The sequence below is a fragment of the Drosophila navojoa genome, chromosome 5 (genome assembly GCF_054131105.1).
Source record: "Drosophila navojoa isolate 15081-1374.11 chromosome 5, UAZ_NAV_1.0, whole genome shotgun sequence".
Classification (NCBI taxonomy): domain Eukaryota; kingdom Metazoa; phylum Arthropoda; class Insecta; order Diptera; family Drosophilidae; genus Drosophila; species Drosophila navojoa.
In genome coordinates, this window is record NC_142893.1 from 14,450,243 (window position 1) to 14,469,022 (window position 18,780).

At 34.6% G+C, this 18,780-nt stretch overlaps 1 protein-coding gene across 3 annotated transcripts in view; it reads right to left on the reverse strand.

Annotated features, from left to right (window-relative positions):
* stw (laccase) overlaps positions 1-18,155 on the reverse strand; it is a 37,934-nt gene extending 19,779 nt beyond the window's left edge. For 2 of the 3 annotated variants that reach the window (XR_016196939.1, XM_030386219.2), the window contains exon 1: positions 17,568-18,134. Coding sequence is in view for 2 of the 3 variants with exons in the window: in XM_030386219.2 (XP_030242079.1) it covers positions 17,568-17,679 (112 nt within the window). In the remaining variant the exon portion in view is untranslated. Of the gene's footprint in view, positions 1-17,567 lie in introns of all 3 variants that reach the window. The other variant, XM_089261051.1, reaches the window with a different exon arrangement.
* Positions 18,156-18,780: the final 625 nt, after the last annotated feature.

Here is an 18,780-nt window from a genome sequence, read left to right on the forward strand (position 1 = left end):
GCTCCTCAAAAACACAATCCTAAACTCGACTTAAATGTAGGTACGTTTACCTTTCACTCCAATCTGTCGCTCTCTTGCTCTATCTCTATCTCTTTCACACTTTATATGGTTGATTTATCTAGTTACATTAACCAGGCATTTATGGCACTTTATTGTTTTTACTACAAATCACAGAAATACTAAAAATACTAATGTAAATACTACACTTTTATGTTATTTTTTAATTACATATTGAAAATACCTCGAAATTTAAATTTAAATAATAATGTAAATATTGCGCTTTTATTAACATTTTAATTATAGTTAATTTTGGAATAAATTAATACAATTACATTTTGATTTAAGCCTCAAATTATCTTGGCCCTGGAAAACTCTACGAAATTTCCATGAATTGCAACGAGCGTGATGTTTCCCAATTTACAAAGTCTTACGGAAACTATTGAACTTTGTTTTGTTATGTTTTTGCTTTTATCTATTGTATAATTATTTTCTTTTCTGTTGTGCCCACAGCACACAGATGAAAAGCCAGACAGTTTTTTGTTATTTTTAATTTTGCTTCGCCTGCTTTGCTGTAATTATTTGATGGGAAAATTGCATACACAAGCGCCGAGTGCGTGGAAACTCTTGTAATTTGCAGTAATTTAAAAATATATATTATTAGTGCAGCATTGCAAGCAGTTTTACCGAAAGTGAAATTTCGCTAAAGGATAGAAGGGGGAGTGGGCTCGACAAAAGCAATTCAATTCACTACAAATCCAATTCCCCAACCAAAACCAAAACCAATCAGAGTCGCATATTTGGCAAGTGTTTTCGTCATTTGCATTACGTGTCGCCAATCAATGAAAATGCTTGGCCATATTGGTTCATTTGGATCGTTTATTGCACCCTGAAAGCCGTTACAATTAAAAGCCGTCCAACAACTGGCCTGCCTAGCTGCCTGCCTGCCTGGCTAATAACTATCTTAGTGCCATGTTCAATTAAGAGGTACTCAATTCATGTTCAGGTTTTTAGAGGAATGCAATCTCTCAGAACGATATGGCATTGAGCTGCTGGCGATTGGCGGTTTATTCTAAGCCAGAATCAAGTCAAACTTAATTTTCATACACATTACATCGTTAATTATGAGTACGACTAATTAATGTCTTGGAATTCATATTCTTATCTAACAAGTGATTTAATGAGCAATCATTGGCACTATTTTTTATTTTGATTTATATACACACACGTATTTGTATCAAAGCCAATAACTATCTTACTCTTTGCGTCTAGGAATAACATTTATATATAATTTTGTTATCTATCTGAAACTATCTTAATGGTGTTATTATACATTTCTGTAGTCTCTACAAATTAAATATTTATTTGTACATCTATGCGTATACTTGATATTAAAATTTATAGCATGAAACCTGAGCTCAAGCCAGGCTAATCATAATTCATAATTCATAATTCCTAATGCCGACATAATGAATGGATGCATTGTGCGCTTTGGCCCCGTCGCTGCGGAAAATGGCAAATTTGTCGCGATTTAACACACGGCAATCGTCGTTAAGCGCGCTTGCGAAATCCATTGAAATAGTTTTGCGCAAACGAGTTGAAAACCAAGACCAATATTTTGACCCAAATGCCATGGCGTCGTACTCGCACGTACTTACCGTTCTGACCACTAGCTCAGCGTAAAACGGCTCAAATGTGTGGACGTGCGGCTCTACGATCGTCTACCAGATATATCTTTTAATTGACACTCGATTTGCGAGAGAAAAACTAAAAACATAAAACTCATACTTGTCGGAGCTGATGTTTTGCAATGCGCACAGTTAGAGAGAAGAAAATGAAGAGAAATACGAAAAAAAAAAACAAATAAATAAACGTGAATACATCAAAAAGCTAATTCGGCGCTAACAGGAAGTACCTGTATTTATGGCTGCTCGCGAATCGGTGAATCGATCCAGTTTAGTGAATGCTCCAGTTGGCCTGGTTATGTGTGTCTGTCTGGCTACCTTACCTAGCAGATCCAGCATTCACACACAAATCAATTTAGGTTAGCGTGTGTGTGTGTGTGTGTGTGTGTGTGTGTCTCGCTAATAACGGCAATAGTATCGCTTACTGGCTGGCAACCTCTAGTCTAGCTGACAAACTGACGATCTGGCAACACGACTTATTGGCTAGCTGGCAGCCGCTGCTGCTGCTTCTACTGCTGCTGCTGCTGCTGCTGCTGCTGCTGCTGCTGCTGCTGCTGCTGCTGTTGCTGCTGCTGCTTGCTGCTGCTGCTGCTGCTGCTGCTGCTGCTGCTGCTGCTGCTGCTGCTGCTGCTGCTGCTGCTGCTGCTGCTGCTGCTGCTGCTGCTGCTGCTGCTGCTGCTGCTGCTGGCCCAGTTGCCACCAGCAGCGCCAGAAGCACTTTCGTTCGCTGCGGTTTCTGTTGCCATTTTAATTGCAGGCTGCGATTCGCAACAGGTTCGCACGCAGCCTGATTGCCCAAGCTCGAATCTTTCTTAGACACAAACAAACCCACACACACACACACACACACACACACACACACATGGTATGTGTGGTGAGTGTGAGCTCGTTGCATTTAGCTGAAGCTAGTAGATGTCTAGACGCATTATTTCCCATTCACTAGGCCTATAGAGCGCTCTGGGACCGGTTTCAGAGAAATGTCTATGATGTCTTACAATGGCAGTGTGTCTGGAATTCGAGATTCTGGAATTCAGTTGCGTTTGACAGCAACTAATTAGAACTAAATACCAATTTAGATTAATTAACTGTGTCGTTTAATAGCCTTGTTCAAGGTAACTAAATCCGATGCCAATAGGGTATTATATGTATGTATGTATATGTCGTTTATTGATCAGAAATAAAAGAGAAGTTGATTTGGCCTGTTTGACAATGTAATTATATAGAGGAAACCGGAGAGGGATTGAGATTATATCTTGCAAGCAGTTCTCTCTCTCTCTCTCTCCCTCCCTCTCCATCTCTCTCTCTCTCTCTCTCTCTCTCTCTCTCTCTCTCTCTCTCTCTCTCTCTCTCTCTCTCTGTGTGTGTGTCATTCTGTCTCATTATCTCATTTCCATCTCTGTTCTTCCCTCTATATATATATATATGTATATATATCTCTGTATAACTGCATCCATCATTACTCTCTCTCTCTCTCTCATTCTAATTTCCCCCCCTCTCACTCTTTTCTTTCCTCACTCTCAAAATTTTTATTAAATCAGTTGTGAAATTTCGACATTGCTTGTGATTCATGCTCTAAAAAAAGTAAATAAATAATAAAGAATACAACGTAATAAAAACTAAAGAACTCGACTTGCAACGACAATATCATTTGCTCCAGATCTTCAAGCGGCCCGACAATCTCAATCAAATTCAGTTCAGACCCTGAGAGCATATTCCAAACAATTCAGCCGTACAACAACAGAAGATTTAGAGCTTTTGTTTTGAATTTGTTGCTAAGCGCTTCGAGAAGAAGAAAAATGTCATTACGGCTGTATTTTTTTTCTCTCTCTCTTTCTTAACAAGTGAAGAAATATTACGAAAAATTATTCGAAAAACCCACAAACAAGACCTGAGATGCGTGCCCACCTGTCTCAATATGTACAAAATCTCGATATCTCTATGCATGCATGTGCGTGAATGCAAGCGAATTAAAAATAAGTAGTCGAAAACCCGATCGGTGACCAAATTTGCATTTAACAGTTACTTAGTAAAATAATTCACTGCAAATATCCTGTAAAGCAGAGCTGATATTTAAAGGGGATATGATATTGTGAAGAAAGAGAGAGACAGAGAGACAGAGAGAGAGAGAGGGAGAGAGAGAGAGAGAGGGAGAGAGAATAAAGAAAGAGAATATAGAATACGTACAATATATATTATACTATATATGATAATATATACGATATACGACACACGATATCCGATATACATTATATATACATATGTATATATATCATATGCAATATTTGATCTGTTACTAGATTAATGTTATCATATACGATAGTTGTTTAAAGATGTGTGCCACTCCATTTTCTTCACACCACACTAATACATAAATATCGACTTCGTATAGAGGAGTTAAATAAGTAAAGAATCGAGCCATAACTACAGGGTATTAATCAATCGATCCCCCTTGCCAGCATTGGATGTCCGATTTGCATTCCAATGGAATGTTGATCAGCTCGATCGTTACACTTATTAGAGACCAATTTTTGACAGTAAATAACAAGACTGTGTGCCTGTGTGTGTGTGTGTGTGTGTGTGTGTGTGTGTGCGAGTTAATGTAGACTGTAAATCAAGTATGTATTTAAGATCTTGCAAATATTTCAAATTAATTATTGCATGTTATGCTTGAATATATACATGTGTGTGTGTGTGTGAATGTGTGGGCATATGAGCCAACATATGTGCAATATTAATAACTAAATTAGATTGCCTTTCAAGGTTATCGCTGTGGATATTTCTCTCCTCTTCTTGAGTCTTTTCAATATTTTCAATGCGCTTTCGCGTTACTTGATTATAAATTCATAAATATATATGTACAAACATCTCTATCAATGTGTGTGTGTGTGTGTGTGTGTACATGATGTATGAAATGTCGGGCACTCCCGTAAATTTTATGTTCAGCAATTTGCCAAAATAAAAAATAAAATAAAAATAAACAACAAAAAATTATGCATAAGCTGACCTTTCAAAAATGTTGTTGTATTTTCGCAAGAAGAAGAGAGAGAGTGAGAGAGAGAGAGAGCGACAAAAAATAAAAGTTAGCGATCTTAGAACAGCGCATAAATTAGCTTCAACAATTAGCAATATAATAAATAAATTTTAAATTAAATTTTATACGTAGCACCTTCATTAGGAACGCTTACGGCTTAGCCTTTTTTTTTTTTTTTTTTTTAGCCACATTGTGAATGTGTGCTTGCATGGCTAGCGTTGTCTTGGCCACAACACAAAATCTGGTTAGACCACAGGCAAGATTTAAAGTTAATTTTAACAAATTTTAATACAATTTCCAATAGACAATCGAAACATTCTAAATATTTTTTGTGTTATATATGAGTGTATTTAGTCATCGAAATAATAAATATTTCAAGAAACTTTAGACTTTCTCCTAACTATTGAGGTAGATTAAATAATACTTTTTTTGGAATAAATAATAATATTTCAGTTGAATCAAATGAAATATTAATAATTTGGACTTCCCCTTTCCGATCCGAGAGCGGAAATACATAGTCTCTGCTTCTCTTGGGTTTTTTCTCCCACAATTTGCCGTTGATGTGTTAACATTCTTTTTATTATTTTTTTTATGTTTTAAATTGGTTTAACTGCGCAATTGTCAACAGACCCAGACATGAATTCATTTTCAAATTTGAATTTTTCGTGACCCTGTTTTTATTTGCGGTAAGTCATGTGACTTTATAAAGAAAAATGTATGTATATATGTATGTGTGTGTGTATATATATAAATTGTGAGAAACATTTGTAATGCCATTGTCTGTAATGTGAATGCAGTTGTGTGCTAAGTGGATATGTATATATGTATGTATTAATATGAATACTCTAAAGAACTTCTTGAAAGCTAAACAAATAGAGTATAGCTCAATTAAAGAATAATATAATATGTAGATTAGATATAGAGATTGCTTGAGGAATGAATGAAATATTATATTTAGAGATCGATACACTATAGACAACATATTACAAGAGACCTTTTTTATATGATTTAATTGCCTGAGCAGTTTGTATTAAGATGTTGTAGTAATTTCTTATAAAGATGATATTGCATTTGTATATAGATTTTGTAGTAATTTCTTATAAAGATGATAATGCATTCTCTTTGATTTCTATGCATAATGCTGTAAGATAAAAATGCATATCTAATACATAGATTATATCAGCTGATTTATCAAGAAACTCTTCCTTAATGTCCCGCATTTATCACTTATCATATGACATAAACCCTTTGGCCTAAGACAATATCCTTTTATATCTCAGTCAGCTATTCAGCTGAGCATTATGGCCAATGTTCATGTTCATGTTGGCCAGGCTGACAGAGTTAACGTGGCCAAGAGTTAACTTTCAAAATCGACAACCCGACGATCAACTATCTCTCGGTCGCATTGTAAGTTGGCCATTGTAAGGGTATTTTTGGTTGTCATAGGTTTTTTTTTTTTTTATCTATGCGGCACAATAGCCGAATTCCACATTCGCCAAATGGCAGCAACTTCCTGGTCACGCTGTTGTTGTTGCTGTTGTTGTCGCTCTGCAGCGGGTCGTAGGCGTCAACCTCGACTAGCTATTGTGGGCCATATATTAGTGCTGCAGAAAACTGATAAAGTTTTGAAATATTTGCTTTTAAAATAACAAATTTATCGAAGAAAAATCAACAGCTAATTAAATGAAATCCATAAATTGGTTCTTCATTCAAGTTTGTTGCTTAAACAAGTCTTTTGTTTTGAAAATTTGATTTATGTATTATTTATGCTAAATATGCCTAAATTAAAACACAATTGGTGTTATATAATTTAGATTGTGATGAATCAAACAAAATAACTTTTAAAAGTTTCCATATAAAATATATTTATTTATTTATTTATTATTATTATTATTTTTATATTTTTAAACAGAGCTTAAATTTTGTAATTCTTTTTGTTTTCTTTTAGCAACACCTCCATATAATACCCCTTTTAGAGTCCCTTACTTTGCCTAATCCTACAATGTCTCTTGTTCATCATAAAATTGAATTTTAGTTTTTTTATTTTTTTTTTTTTTGTTTTTTTTAAGTGAAAGTCTTTTAACTGAATGCGCTGATTTTATTGCAAAAGTCTGAGCTGATAGAAGAGACTTTTTGTGCAGCATTCAGGCCAGACTTACTAGGGAATTTCCAACACATACTATACACATACACACACACACACACACACATTTGAAGTAACGTAATGTGAGCTCATTTAACTAGCAGCGATTGTGAAAAAGTAAAACCAAAAAGAAAATCAAATCAAATGCGTGTTGTGGTTCTTTTATGTGGCCTCCTTAAGTGCTTAGATAATGGAGCTGCTTTTAGCCACGTTCAAAGCGAGTTGCATTGTTCCAAGAGGGGCAGGTAGAGTGACAGAGAGAGAGAGAGAGGGAGAGAGACGGAAAGAGGGAAAAAGCAAGCAAAGACACTGGGAAAGTTGTATGTGTATAGATATTTGTTTATATACATGCAATTAATGAATTAACATGTTAAAATTTATTTAAATATTTGCATTTCATTTTTTTTTTGTTTTTGGCAATATTCTTATATATTAAATAAATATTTGATAAACTCTTATCTGACAATATTTTTTAATATTCCATGTTCAATGACCCTTCGATTTATTCAAAATATTTTTTTGTTTTATTTTTATAAATTCCCAATAGTATTTTTTTTTTAAATATAACAATATTTTCATATGTTCCAAGTTCTATTTATTGTTATTGTTCTTCGATCGAAATAAATATGCTTATTTGCTACTTGCTTTAGCATATTTATATGTTTTGCAAATTCTAACAAATGAAATTGCATTATTATTCGCTGGCTGATTTAATTTGTTTATATTTTTGCCGAATTTGAACAAACGAAATTTGTTTATTAAAAACGTGTTTTCTTTATAATTCCTGTGCCAGAGCCACTAAACATTAACATGTATATTTTTCATATAATTATTTTGTTTTTATAATAAATATTTAAAAATTATGCAGAGCATAGCCATAAAAATTTATTTTTGTTGTTGTTTTTTTTTGCAGTTATTAATTTCCATAAATTATATATATTTGAGCTTGGCTAACGAGAATTTGCCACACTGTGGCCGCAATTGTTGAATTTGCTCAAATCTGAATCGAAAACTTCAAACTAAAGCTGAGGCTGACGCTGAAGCTGAAGTTGAAGCTGTTGCTCTAGCTGTGGCTTAGCGGCTTGCGGTTGACTTTATTTGCAACAAAGTTTTGGTTAACACAAACATTATTTGGTTGTTGTTGTTGCAGCTCTTTGCTCCAACAAGTTTACTGTTCCATTTTGCTTACATACTTACGAGTCTAGTGTCTAGGTGTATGTATGTGTGTGTGTGTGTGAGTTGGAGTGTGGACAACTCTGCTCGCAACAACAACAACAACAGTAACGACAACAACAATCAGCAACATTTATGTACAGGTTTATATACATACATATATACACGTTAACTAGTTTCGTGTCGTGTTTTGCGGGCTATTTTGATTTGCTCGCTGCCCGCTGCTGCATTATATTTGACCCAAATTATTTATGTAGTCAAGAATTAAGTGCAGCTTGACACATGCAGCTGTCACTTAAATGAACATATACTTTTTATGCCCACTTAGGTACAGGTACTACATAGGTATAGGCACAGGTACAGATTATATTGGCCAAATTTGGTCTGAAGCGTCGCGCTGTTTTGTATACACAAGGTGCACATGCCAGCATGTACTAAAATTAAGCAAGGTAAATCAACGCGTTGACAAGGTACATGTTATAACTAATTTGAATTTAAACTCATTTCTGCAAATAATTTACAAATATTTGCACGAAGGTTGAATGTTGTCTGTGACATAGAATTGGAAAAACTTTACAATTCAAGTTAATATTTAGGTTACCATTTACATACATCGATTGGCAGATTCAGCTCTAGCCTAAGAACTGGTAAGTACTAATTAGTAGAAAAGGACTAAATCTATAATAGGTATTAAAATACTAGAGTACTTTTTGGCACAAATTTAGTAAGCGACTGATAAAAGAACTAAAATACTATTTGTCTGCTCACCAATACTAAAAAAAAATACTAAAGTACAAAAATACTGTTGAAAAAGAATACATCGAAGCAACTTGTTGCATTGGAAATTACGGATCAATTTCCTTTCGACTCAATTCCTCTCACAGTGCGCGCTTAGCTAAGGTACGTCTGCCCACGCAACTTGTTGCAATGGAAAGTAGTTATTGATGGAAAAACGTCCTCTACAGCAGCAATTTCAACAGCACGAGCTGCTAAGGACATTTGAATCACACAATAAAGTACTAAAGTACCGATAATTTCCTTCAGGCTGTGAATAACAAACTAGGGAAACTCTTAAAAAAAAAAAAACAGCATACAGAGAACATGTTCAATGCAACATGTTGCTAAGGAAAGTACCAATTAGTATAAGGGCGCTCATAAATTTCCTAAGCGGATCGATCAATAAGAAATGAACTCAATACCAAACAAGGTAAATTGTTGAGAGCACAGTGAGCACACGCTCGCTGCAACTTGTTGCAACTGTAGCAATTGGCTGGCGCCCTTCCAGTGTCGCGCTGTTGGCGTCATCAAATAGCCCAAATGAATAAATGTAATGAATTGTCATAAACGGTGGCAGTTTATCATTGCTTGGACAGCTCTCAAGGTTGTTGCGGTTTTTTCTGCTGCTGCTGCTGCTGCTGTTGCTGCTTGGCGCTTTTATGGGCAGCTGTTTCGCAACGAGCGCTGGGTTAGCTCAACGCAATTTATTAGCCAGACTTGAGGCACAAGGGTATTGCTCCATGACAGGGGAGCGCGCGCAGAGATTGCGATTGATTTTTGCGAAAAAGCGCAAAATTCGCAAATGGTTAGCAATGCTAATTAAATTGCCATACAAAACTTCAAATATATATCTTGAACTGTACTCCACATAGATAGATATGTATATATGTAGATTAGATGGCCATACATATGTGTGTATGCGTGGAGACATTTCGCATTATAATTGTTGATAGGCGTTCAGCAAAGGAGTTGGCAAATTCGCGTGTTTTTGACCCAGTTATGTCAACGCAGCCAAAAACGTTTGCAGATTTTGTTAATTTAATTTCGTGTTTGCTGTTTACTTAGTATATGAATGTCATATAATATTTATATATTCTGCATGTGTGTGTTAAGGAATTCTCTCAGCTGGATTATCAAGTGAAACCCGTTTGCCATCATCCTGCGCCTTCAGTGTGGCATCTGCCTTAATTTCAAATAAAATTATATCAAAGAGTCTTTAATCAATTATTCTGGGCAATGACAGCATCCAGTCAATAGAGTTATTTAAGTGTTGGATGTATTGGAAGTACTCTCATACACAAATACATATACACTCACACACTCTCACATACGTATAGAGATATGCATTGTGTCGCAATCGCTGCCAAAAACCCAACAATAACAACAACAACAACAACAAAATCCGAACGTGACATTTGCTAGCTAGCTCCGCGCTTTAAGTAAATACAACAACAACAACAACAGCAAATGTATCTCAGTCTCAGCGCCCAGATACAGATTCAGTTTTGCAACGGGTTCAACGGGTTTGCTATTGGAATTTGAAATTTGTTTTTACTTTTTTTTTCCCCCTCTGTTTTTTTTTTTTCGGCATGTGTACCTACGTATGTGCATATCATATGTTGGTACTATTTACATATATGCGCATAAGCAAATGAGCATAACAATGGCGCAAAATCCATTGCGCTAAACTGAAGCTAATCTGTATTGGCCAAGCAGCAGCAGCAGCTTAAAGGGCTCTCCCACACATTGCGCATACGCAGCGTGGCACCAAGCACCCAAGAGAGGGGAGACATGGGAATATCCCTTATGGGAATGTTCCTTATGGTATATTCCTTATGGGAATATCCCTTATGGTAATATCCCTTATGGATATATCCCTTATGGAAATATCCCTTATGGATATTATATACATTATTTATTACTTTCAAATTGAATTCAATTTGCTTAAAGTGTGGAGTGCTGAAGCCTTTTAAAAATTTGCTGCCATTTGAGTTTGAGCCTTTCCTTTGAGTTATTTTGGTAGGTGAAAAGCTTTTCAAAGGAAATTTTGCGCAGTCATGTTGAAAATTTTCCTTTTCGCCACAATTTTGCACAGAAGCAGGAGAAATTTTCTCGATTGCCTCTTTATAACTGTGCTTCAGACAGATTGTTAAGTACTATTGTCAATCAATCAATCAATTATTCACTTAGTCACTTAGCAGCCGTGTGAATTTATGAATTATTTATATATTTGATGTATTTATAAATGTTATGTCTATACATACATTAATAAAATGAGATAGTAATCCAATATTAACATCTAAACTAATAAGAATTTACGTTATTCTTAATATTATTATTATTTTATATTCGTATTGTGCATCAAGCGTCAACTGAATAAATCATATTGAGTTTTTATATAATATAAAACCTTTCTCATGTGCTCCCTTTGTGTTTTTCAAAGAGGAAAATGTATTTTCAAGTAATTTTCCCACATTTTTCAATTTCTCGAGAAAGTGAAATGATTTTTCAACTAATTTTCTCACCTGTTTTTAATTTTGCAAATTTAATCAAAAATAACTTTTTTCAGCAGGTTTTCCAAGAAATGAGTAAAATTTACTCAAGATGTTGTCAAGCCATCAATTACTTTACCAAGATTAAAATTGCTTATGATACTCGAACTGTAACATCATATAGAAACTCTAAACAAATGACTTAATTAGCTATCAAGATAATACTGAAGATAATACCACCCATTTGATCTTGCACATCGCTGGGACTGAACCGCTTCGCCTTCTCTCTTATAGCTAAATTTATAAGATTTATATAGATAAGACGAATTGCAAAATAAAATTAATAATAATATCAATAATAATAAATAAGAAAGTATATTTTTTTTTACAAAATACATTTGCTAATTATTTTTTCAAAAATTACTTTTCGCAGCAATATGAGCTGGAATTTTATCTGCTGCCCTTTTTGGTATGCATTCAAATTGTGAAAGGAATTTAGCAATCAGTCAATCTTGCACTTTCATATTCGTAAATATAGTGTGTATCTCTCTTTCTCCCTCTCTCTCTCTCTCTCTCTCTCTCTCTCTCTCTCTCTCTCTCTCTCTCTCTCTCTGTCTATCTATCTGCCATTACCTTTCTTTACACTCCCAAGTAATTAAAAATATTTGTGTCACACGGACTTTTTTCTGCCCATTTATTTATTATTATTATTATTTTTTTTATTTTTTGTGGGCCTTCTTTAGCTCTCACACTCACACACTTCCTACTTTGCATTGTTGTCCCAAAGACATTAGCGGATGCATAACTCTAACTATAAAATATTTTGTACATATATGTGCCCCTCTGTCTATGTGTGTGTGTGTGTATTGCCATACAGGAAATTAGAGTAAATTGCCGGAGCAGCGAGATTTTAGTTCGATTTTGATTTTATAATAATTACACCCATATTGCGCGTTCGATATCTGTTTGGGTTTATGTTTTTCGTTGTGTGTGTGTGTGTTTGTGTTTGTATTTGTGCTCGCGCTGCCATCATAGCCAATTTTGACAAACGTGCTCCACTGAGCTGTCGACTTTCCAACTTGAGTTGGATATTTGTGGGGTGTGGTTCAGGCTGAGCTGAATGCAGGCAACTGCAGCCACAGTTACCTACAGCACCGTTAGGCCTGCATACACATACTAAACAATCGATGTAAGAGATGTACACACACACACACACACACACGCACACATTTTCTGCATGAATTCCATTGGAATTTGTCAATTTTGTATTTTCGATTATATTTCAATCAGCGAATTCCTCACAATACAGATATATCAGAGATACATACATACAAATACATATACATAGACAAATATCTGGCTACGTGCGCCATCTGACATCTCTCTATAGTTATTGAAATTTATGTGAAAGTAATCCGCTCATAACTATTTGAAGTACATTTATAACTGGGTCCATTCAGAATTGACTGTACTCCGATATATATGGGCATATACAATGTGTGTGTGTGTGCGTGTGTGTGTGTGCGTACGTGTGTGTGTGTTGCTGTACTTGGATAACCAAATTGAAGTCAGCTAATTGCAGCTATTAAAATATAAGTAGTTGGACTATTATTTGGATCTTAAAAGTATGTTTGAAGAAATGTGAATATTAGTATATGAACTACCAAAGTCAGAGGCTTGACTTTTAGTATTTTTTCGGTATTTTTGGGTATATTCCGGTGTCTTGTGCATTCGTCCGAAACCTTATAACTTCATGACTATTTTTGAATGCAAATTGATACTACGCATAACAACGAGTCTAACAAGGCATTCCTCTCGAAAATCGGATGAAAAGTCCACAAGATATGAACTACCAAAGTCAGAGGCTTGACTTTTAGTATTTTTTCGGTATTTTTATATATATTTCGGTGTCTTGTGCATTCGTCTGAAACCTTATAACTTCATGACTATTTTTGAATGCAAACTGATACTACGCATAAATACGTGTCTAAAAAGGCATTCAACTTGAAAATCGGATGAAAAGTCCGCAAGATATGAACTGCCAAAGTCAGAGGCTTGACTTTTAGTATTTTTTCGGTATTTTTATATATATTTCGGTGTCTTGTGCATTCGTCTGAAACCTTATAACTTCATGACTATTTTTGAATGCAAACTGATACTACGCATAAATACGTGTCTAAAAAGGCATTCAACTTGAAAATCGGATGAAAAGTCCGCAAGATATGAACTGCCAAAGTCAGAGGCTTGACTTTTAGTATTTTTTCGGCATTTTTTATATATTCCGGTGTCTTGTGCATTCGTCCGAAACCTTATAACTTCATGACTATTTTTGAATGCAAATTGATACTACGCATAACAACGAGTCTAACAAGGCATTCCTCTCGAAAATCGGATGAAAAGTCCACAAGATATGAACTACCAAAGTCAGAGGCTTGACTTTTAGTATTTTTTCGGTATTTTTATATATATTTCGGTGTCTTGTGCATTCGTCTGAAACCTTATAACTTCATGACTATTTTTGAATGCAAACTGATACTACGCATAAATACGTGTCTAAAAAGGCATTCAACTTGAAAATCGGATGAAAAGTCCGCAAGATATGAACTACCAAAGTCAGAGGCTTGACTTTTAGTATTTTTTCGGTATTTTTGGGTATATTTCGGTGTCTTGTGCATTCGTCCGAAACCTTATAACTTCATGACTATTTTTGAATGCAAATTGATACTACGCATAACAACGAGTCTAACAAGGCATTCCTCTCGAAAATCGGATGAAAAGTCCACAAGATATGAACTACCAAAGTCAGAGGCTTGACTTTTAGTATTTTTTCGGTATTTTTGGGTATATTTCGGTGTCTTGTGCATTCGTCTGAAACCTTATAACTTCATGACTATTTTTGAATGCAAACTGATACTACGCATAAATACGTGTCTAAAAAGGCATTCCACTTGAAAATCGGATGAAAAGTCCACAAGATATGAACTACCAAAGTCAGAGGCTTGACTTTTAGTATTTTTTCGGTATTTTTATATATATTTCGGTGTCTTGTGCATTCGTCTGAAACCTTATAACTTCATGACTATTTTTGAATGCAAACTGATACTACGCATAAATACGTGTCTAAAAAGGCATTCAACTTGAAAATCGGATGAAAAGTCCGCAAGATATGAACTGCCAAAGTCAGAGGCTTGACTTTTAGTATTTTTTCGGTATTTTTTATATATTCCGGTGTCTTGTGCATTCGTCCGAAACCTTCTAACTTCATGACTATTTTTGAATGCAAATTGATACTACGCATAAATACGTGTCTAACAAGGCATTCCACTTGAAAATCGGATGAAAAGCCCGACAGATATGAACTACCAAAGTCAGAGGCTTGACTTTTAGTATTTTTTCGGTATTTTTTTTTATATATTTCGGTGTCTTGTGCATTCGTCCGAAACCTTATAACTTCATGACTATTTTTGAATGCAAATTGATACTACGCATAACAACGAGTCTAACAAGGCATTCCTCTCGAAAATCGGATGAAAAGTCCGCAAGATATGAACTACCAAAGTCAGAGGCTTGACTTTTAGTATTTTTTCGGTATTTTTTTATATATTTCGGTGTCTTGTGCATTCGTCTGAAACCTTATAACTACATGACTATTTTTGAATGCAAACTGATACTACGCATAAATACGTGTCTAAAAAGGCATTCAACTTGAAAATCGGATGAAAAGTCCGCAAGATATGAACTGCCAAAGTCAGAGGCTTGATTTTTAGTATTTTTTCGGTATTTTTTTTTATATATTTCGGTGTCTTGTGCATTCGTCCGAAACCTTATAACTTCATGACTATTTTTGAATGCAAATTGATACTACGCATAACAACGAGTCTAACAAGGCATTCCTCTCGTAAATCGGATGAAAAGTCCGCAAGATATGAACTACCAAAGTCAGAGGCTTGACTTTTAGTATTTTTTCGGTATTTTTTTTTATATATTTCGGTGTCTTGTGCATTCGTCTGAAACCTTATAACTTCAATACTATTTTTGAATGCAAACTGATACTACGCATAAATACGTGTCTAAAAAGGCATTCCACTTGAAAATCGGATGAAAAGTCCGCAAGATATGAACTGCCAAAGTCAGAGGCTTGACTTTTAGTATTTTTTCGGTATTTTTGGGTATATTTCGGTGTCTTGTGCATACGTCCGAAACCTTATAGCTCCATGACTACTTGACTATAAAAATGTTAAGTTTTTATATAAGATTATATTTTATATATTTTGCAATACATAAACCCAAAAATTCATAATAAATCTATTATTATTTCTTTTATAATTAAAAACATGTGTAATATTTATATGTATATATTTATATTTTTTTTCATTATATATTTTTAGATATTGTATAATTTTGCACAAGGCGGAACTAATTGGTTAGTCAATAACTACGAAAATGTCGCTTTCTTGACGAGATTTTCATGTTCAGAGGATTCGTGTCACTTGCAATTATGCATTTGTGCAGAGATTTGTTTACTTTAATACTTGCATGACAATCACATATATTTATATATTATATACAATGTTTGTATGTAGATATGTACAAGTTTATAAGTAGTTTGAACCCACAGTTGACTGGCAAACGTACGGACACTGACAGTTGCATTTATCTGCTGGCACAATGAAGCCAGTTCGCTCTCCCTCTCTCTCTCTCTCTCTTTCTCTCTCTTTCTCCTCTTCCTCTTGGCGACACACGAATGTCAAGTTTAAATATCGAGAGTTACAAATCCATAGTATATATGTATAAACCGTTTGAAATGAATTGAATACGGATGTGTATTGCATTCATAGAGTAGTTCGATACTCTGAAGCTGTGGGACAACTTAATTTCAGATTAAGTTGAGATCAGACTGCCTTGATTTAAGTTGCATTAGTTTAATACAAGTAGCTGCTCTAAGAGCTGCTTAAGAAACTATATTCAACTTTTTAAAGTGAAGATGAAACGCATTAAAAATATTATAAATATTTAATTGATATGGGAAGTTTACATAAATTAAACCATATATACATACATATATATAAACATCTTCTTTTTTTGTTAAAAAAAAAATAAATAAATAAAAATATGATATAGCAATTTTTCATTTTCTTTATAGGTTTTATTTCCTATTGTTTTAATTTATTGTAAAATAGAAAAAAGATAAAAATTATAGAATATTTTATAAAACAAAAAAAATAAATAAATAAATTTTCAAAAAAATATTTAAATATTTCATAGAATTTAATATTTCCAATCGAATTAAAAGCCACACATATGAATTATATTTAGCGTAATAAAAATTTAATCATTCAGACTTTCTTTTAACCATTTTTTTGCTGTTCATTTTTCGCTTTGTAATTAATGTTTTTCCCACTTCTTTGCGGGCATCTCTTTCTCGTTGCTACGTTTTGATTTCGCTCACTTTTCTTTCATGTTTCCCCCGTTTTCTGAACTGAACTTTGCCATTGGAAAGATATTTGAATTTCGAGCGATTTCGATGCCATTCAAATGATAAATGGAAAGTGACGGCTTAATAAAACAATACGTGCAATCCTATAGATAAATCGTGTTATTGACACTTTGAGTGCTCAAGAGGTGTTTTCAGAGAGTTTCGATGACTTCGAGAGACTTTGTGAGACTTTCTGAGAGACTTGAAGAGACTTTGAGCGTTTCACAGAGTGCGTGTATTAGTTTTAATAACTTGTTATGCTCGTTGGCTAAGTGCATATGCATGCATGTTGTATATAGATAAGTACATAAGCATGCTGTACATACAGCTGTGGTCACAAAAGTAATGCGACTCTGCACTAAATGTTACGGATAAAATCGAATACATATTTTAAATAATATTAAGAATAGCATATATTGCTTTAATTAGATATTAATATACAGTTTGTCAACAAGTTTTCTTCGCACTGCTATTTTTATGAGCGCAGCTGTAAGTGCATGCACTGCATACATCCGTTTGCATATTAAGTATACGCCACGATTGTTTTCCTTAGAGAAAAAAAATGAAAGTGCTCCTCACATCATGCACAAGGCCATGTTTATTAATTTTAATTAAAATGTCTTTCTCACTCACACATAATTAGATATTGAAAAAATAATTTAAAAATTCCATTATAAAATCCAAGAAAATGTTGAGCATGGAAAAGTCGTTAATAAAACATTTTACTATTTGAATCCACTTGAATTCTTCAAGTTTATTAATAGAGCTTCATATTTTTTGACTAGGGACTTACCCTTAATGCGTTGCTTTGGCTGTGGAGCGCCGATGCGCACAGCTCGAGACACTGGTAAATCCGAAATAATTGCTATAACAGCTACAAGTCCAAGCAAGTGTTTTAATCCCATTTTGCAACAATTTTTTTTTTTTTTTCAATATATCAAATAATTAATTTTTATTTTCTTTTCTTTTACTTTTGATTCTCTTTTCTTTTTCAATATTTCACAGTGCACTGGGGGAACATCAAAGTCGCCTTTTGCATAAATTTTCGACTAGTTTTCTGTTGTTAGCCAAAAGTAACAACAGGATATTGCCACAAAGGGCTCGACGAAATTTTCTTTTGGTTTGGCAAGCGGTCTAGATCTATCGCTAGCTGTGGCCACTTAACGCAATTTCACAAATCGAGACGAAATTCCAATTGCTGTACAGCGTTTCGAGGCACGCGCACCGCGTCTAAGCACCAAACTGAAGCACTAGCCGGACCCGTATGACTATATAAAATCTTTCGAGCGCAGAAACAAGCCGCTGCAAGCTGCTGTTGCGGTCGAGCTTGCGAACAGTCGGGGAATGGCTAAAAGTGAATCACGCGATGGCTTCAAGAGCGCAAGAAGTCGCTGCAGCTACAGTTACTCGGCGACAACAACAACAACAGCCCCCGGGCGGGCAGCTTAAGCTCAACTTGAAGCTCACGAAGCTTGAAAAGCTCTCGAAGCTCTCTTTCTCAGCCAAGAGAGCCGAGCGCTAAGAGAAATGCAAAGCATTAACAAGACGTGCTACTTATATGTATGTACATAATTTAACAGGAATATGTTAAGTCGAGTTAAATATGCATCGCTCCATGGGATTATTTTATTGCATTCAATCAATTTATAATTGTTGTTTTATTTTTCTTTCTAATTTTCGATTCGGAACTCGTGAACTTTTGTTTGTTGCTGAATGTGATGCGTGCGAAAAAAAAATAAATAAATAAATGCAACGCACGTAAGATTTTCAAATGGATTAGCTGCTCGAATATCGTATACGATATGCGCAGAGATAAGCTGCCACAATGATCGTAAAACTAAGCTTCCGTTGTTTTTCGATATTTAAATGACAAAAATGTATGTTTAGGTATTGATGTATGCACGTATGTATGTATGCAATGCTTGCATGTATGTATGTATGTATAATTTTATTTAATATTTTTCGTTTGCTTAATTGCAAGCAATAATTTTTGCATATTCTATTTA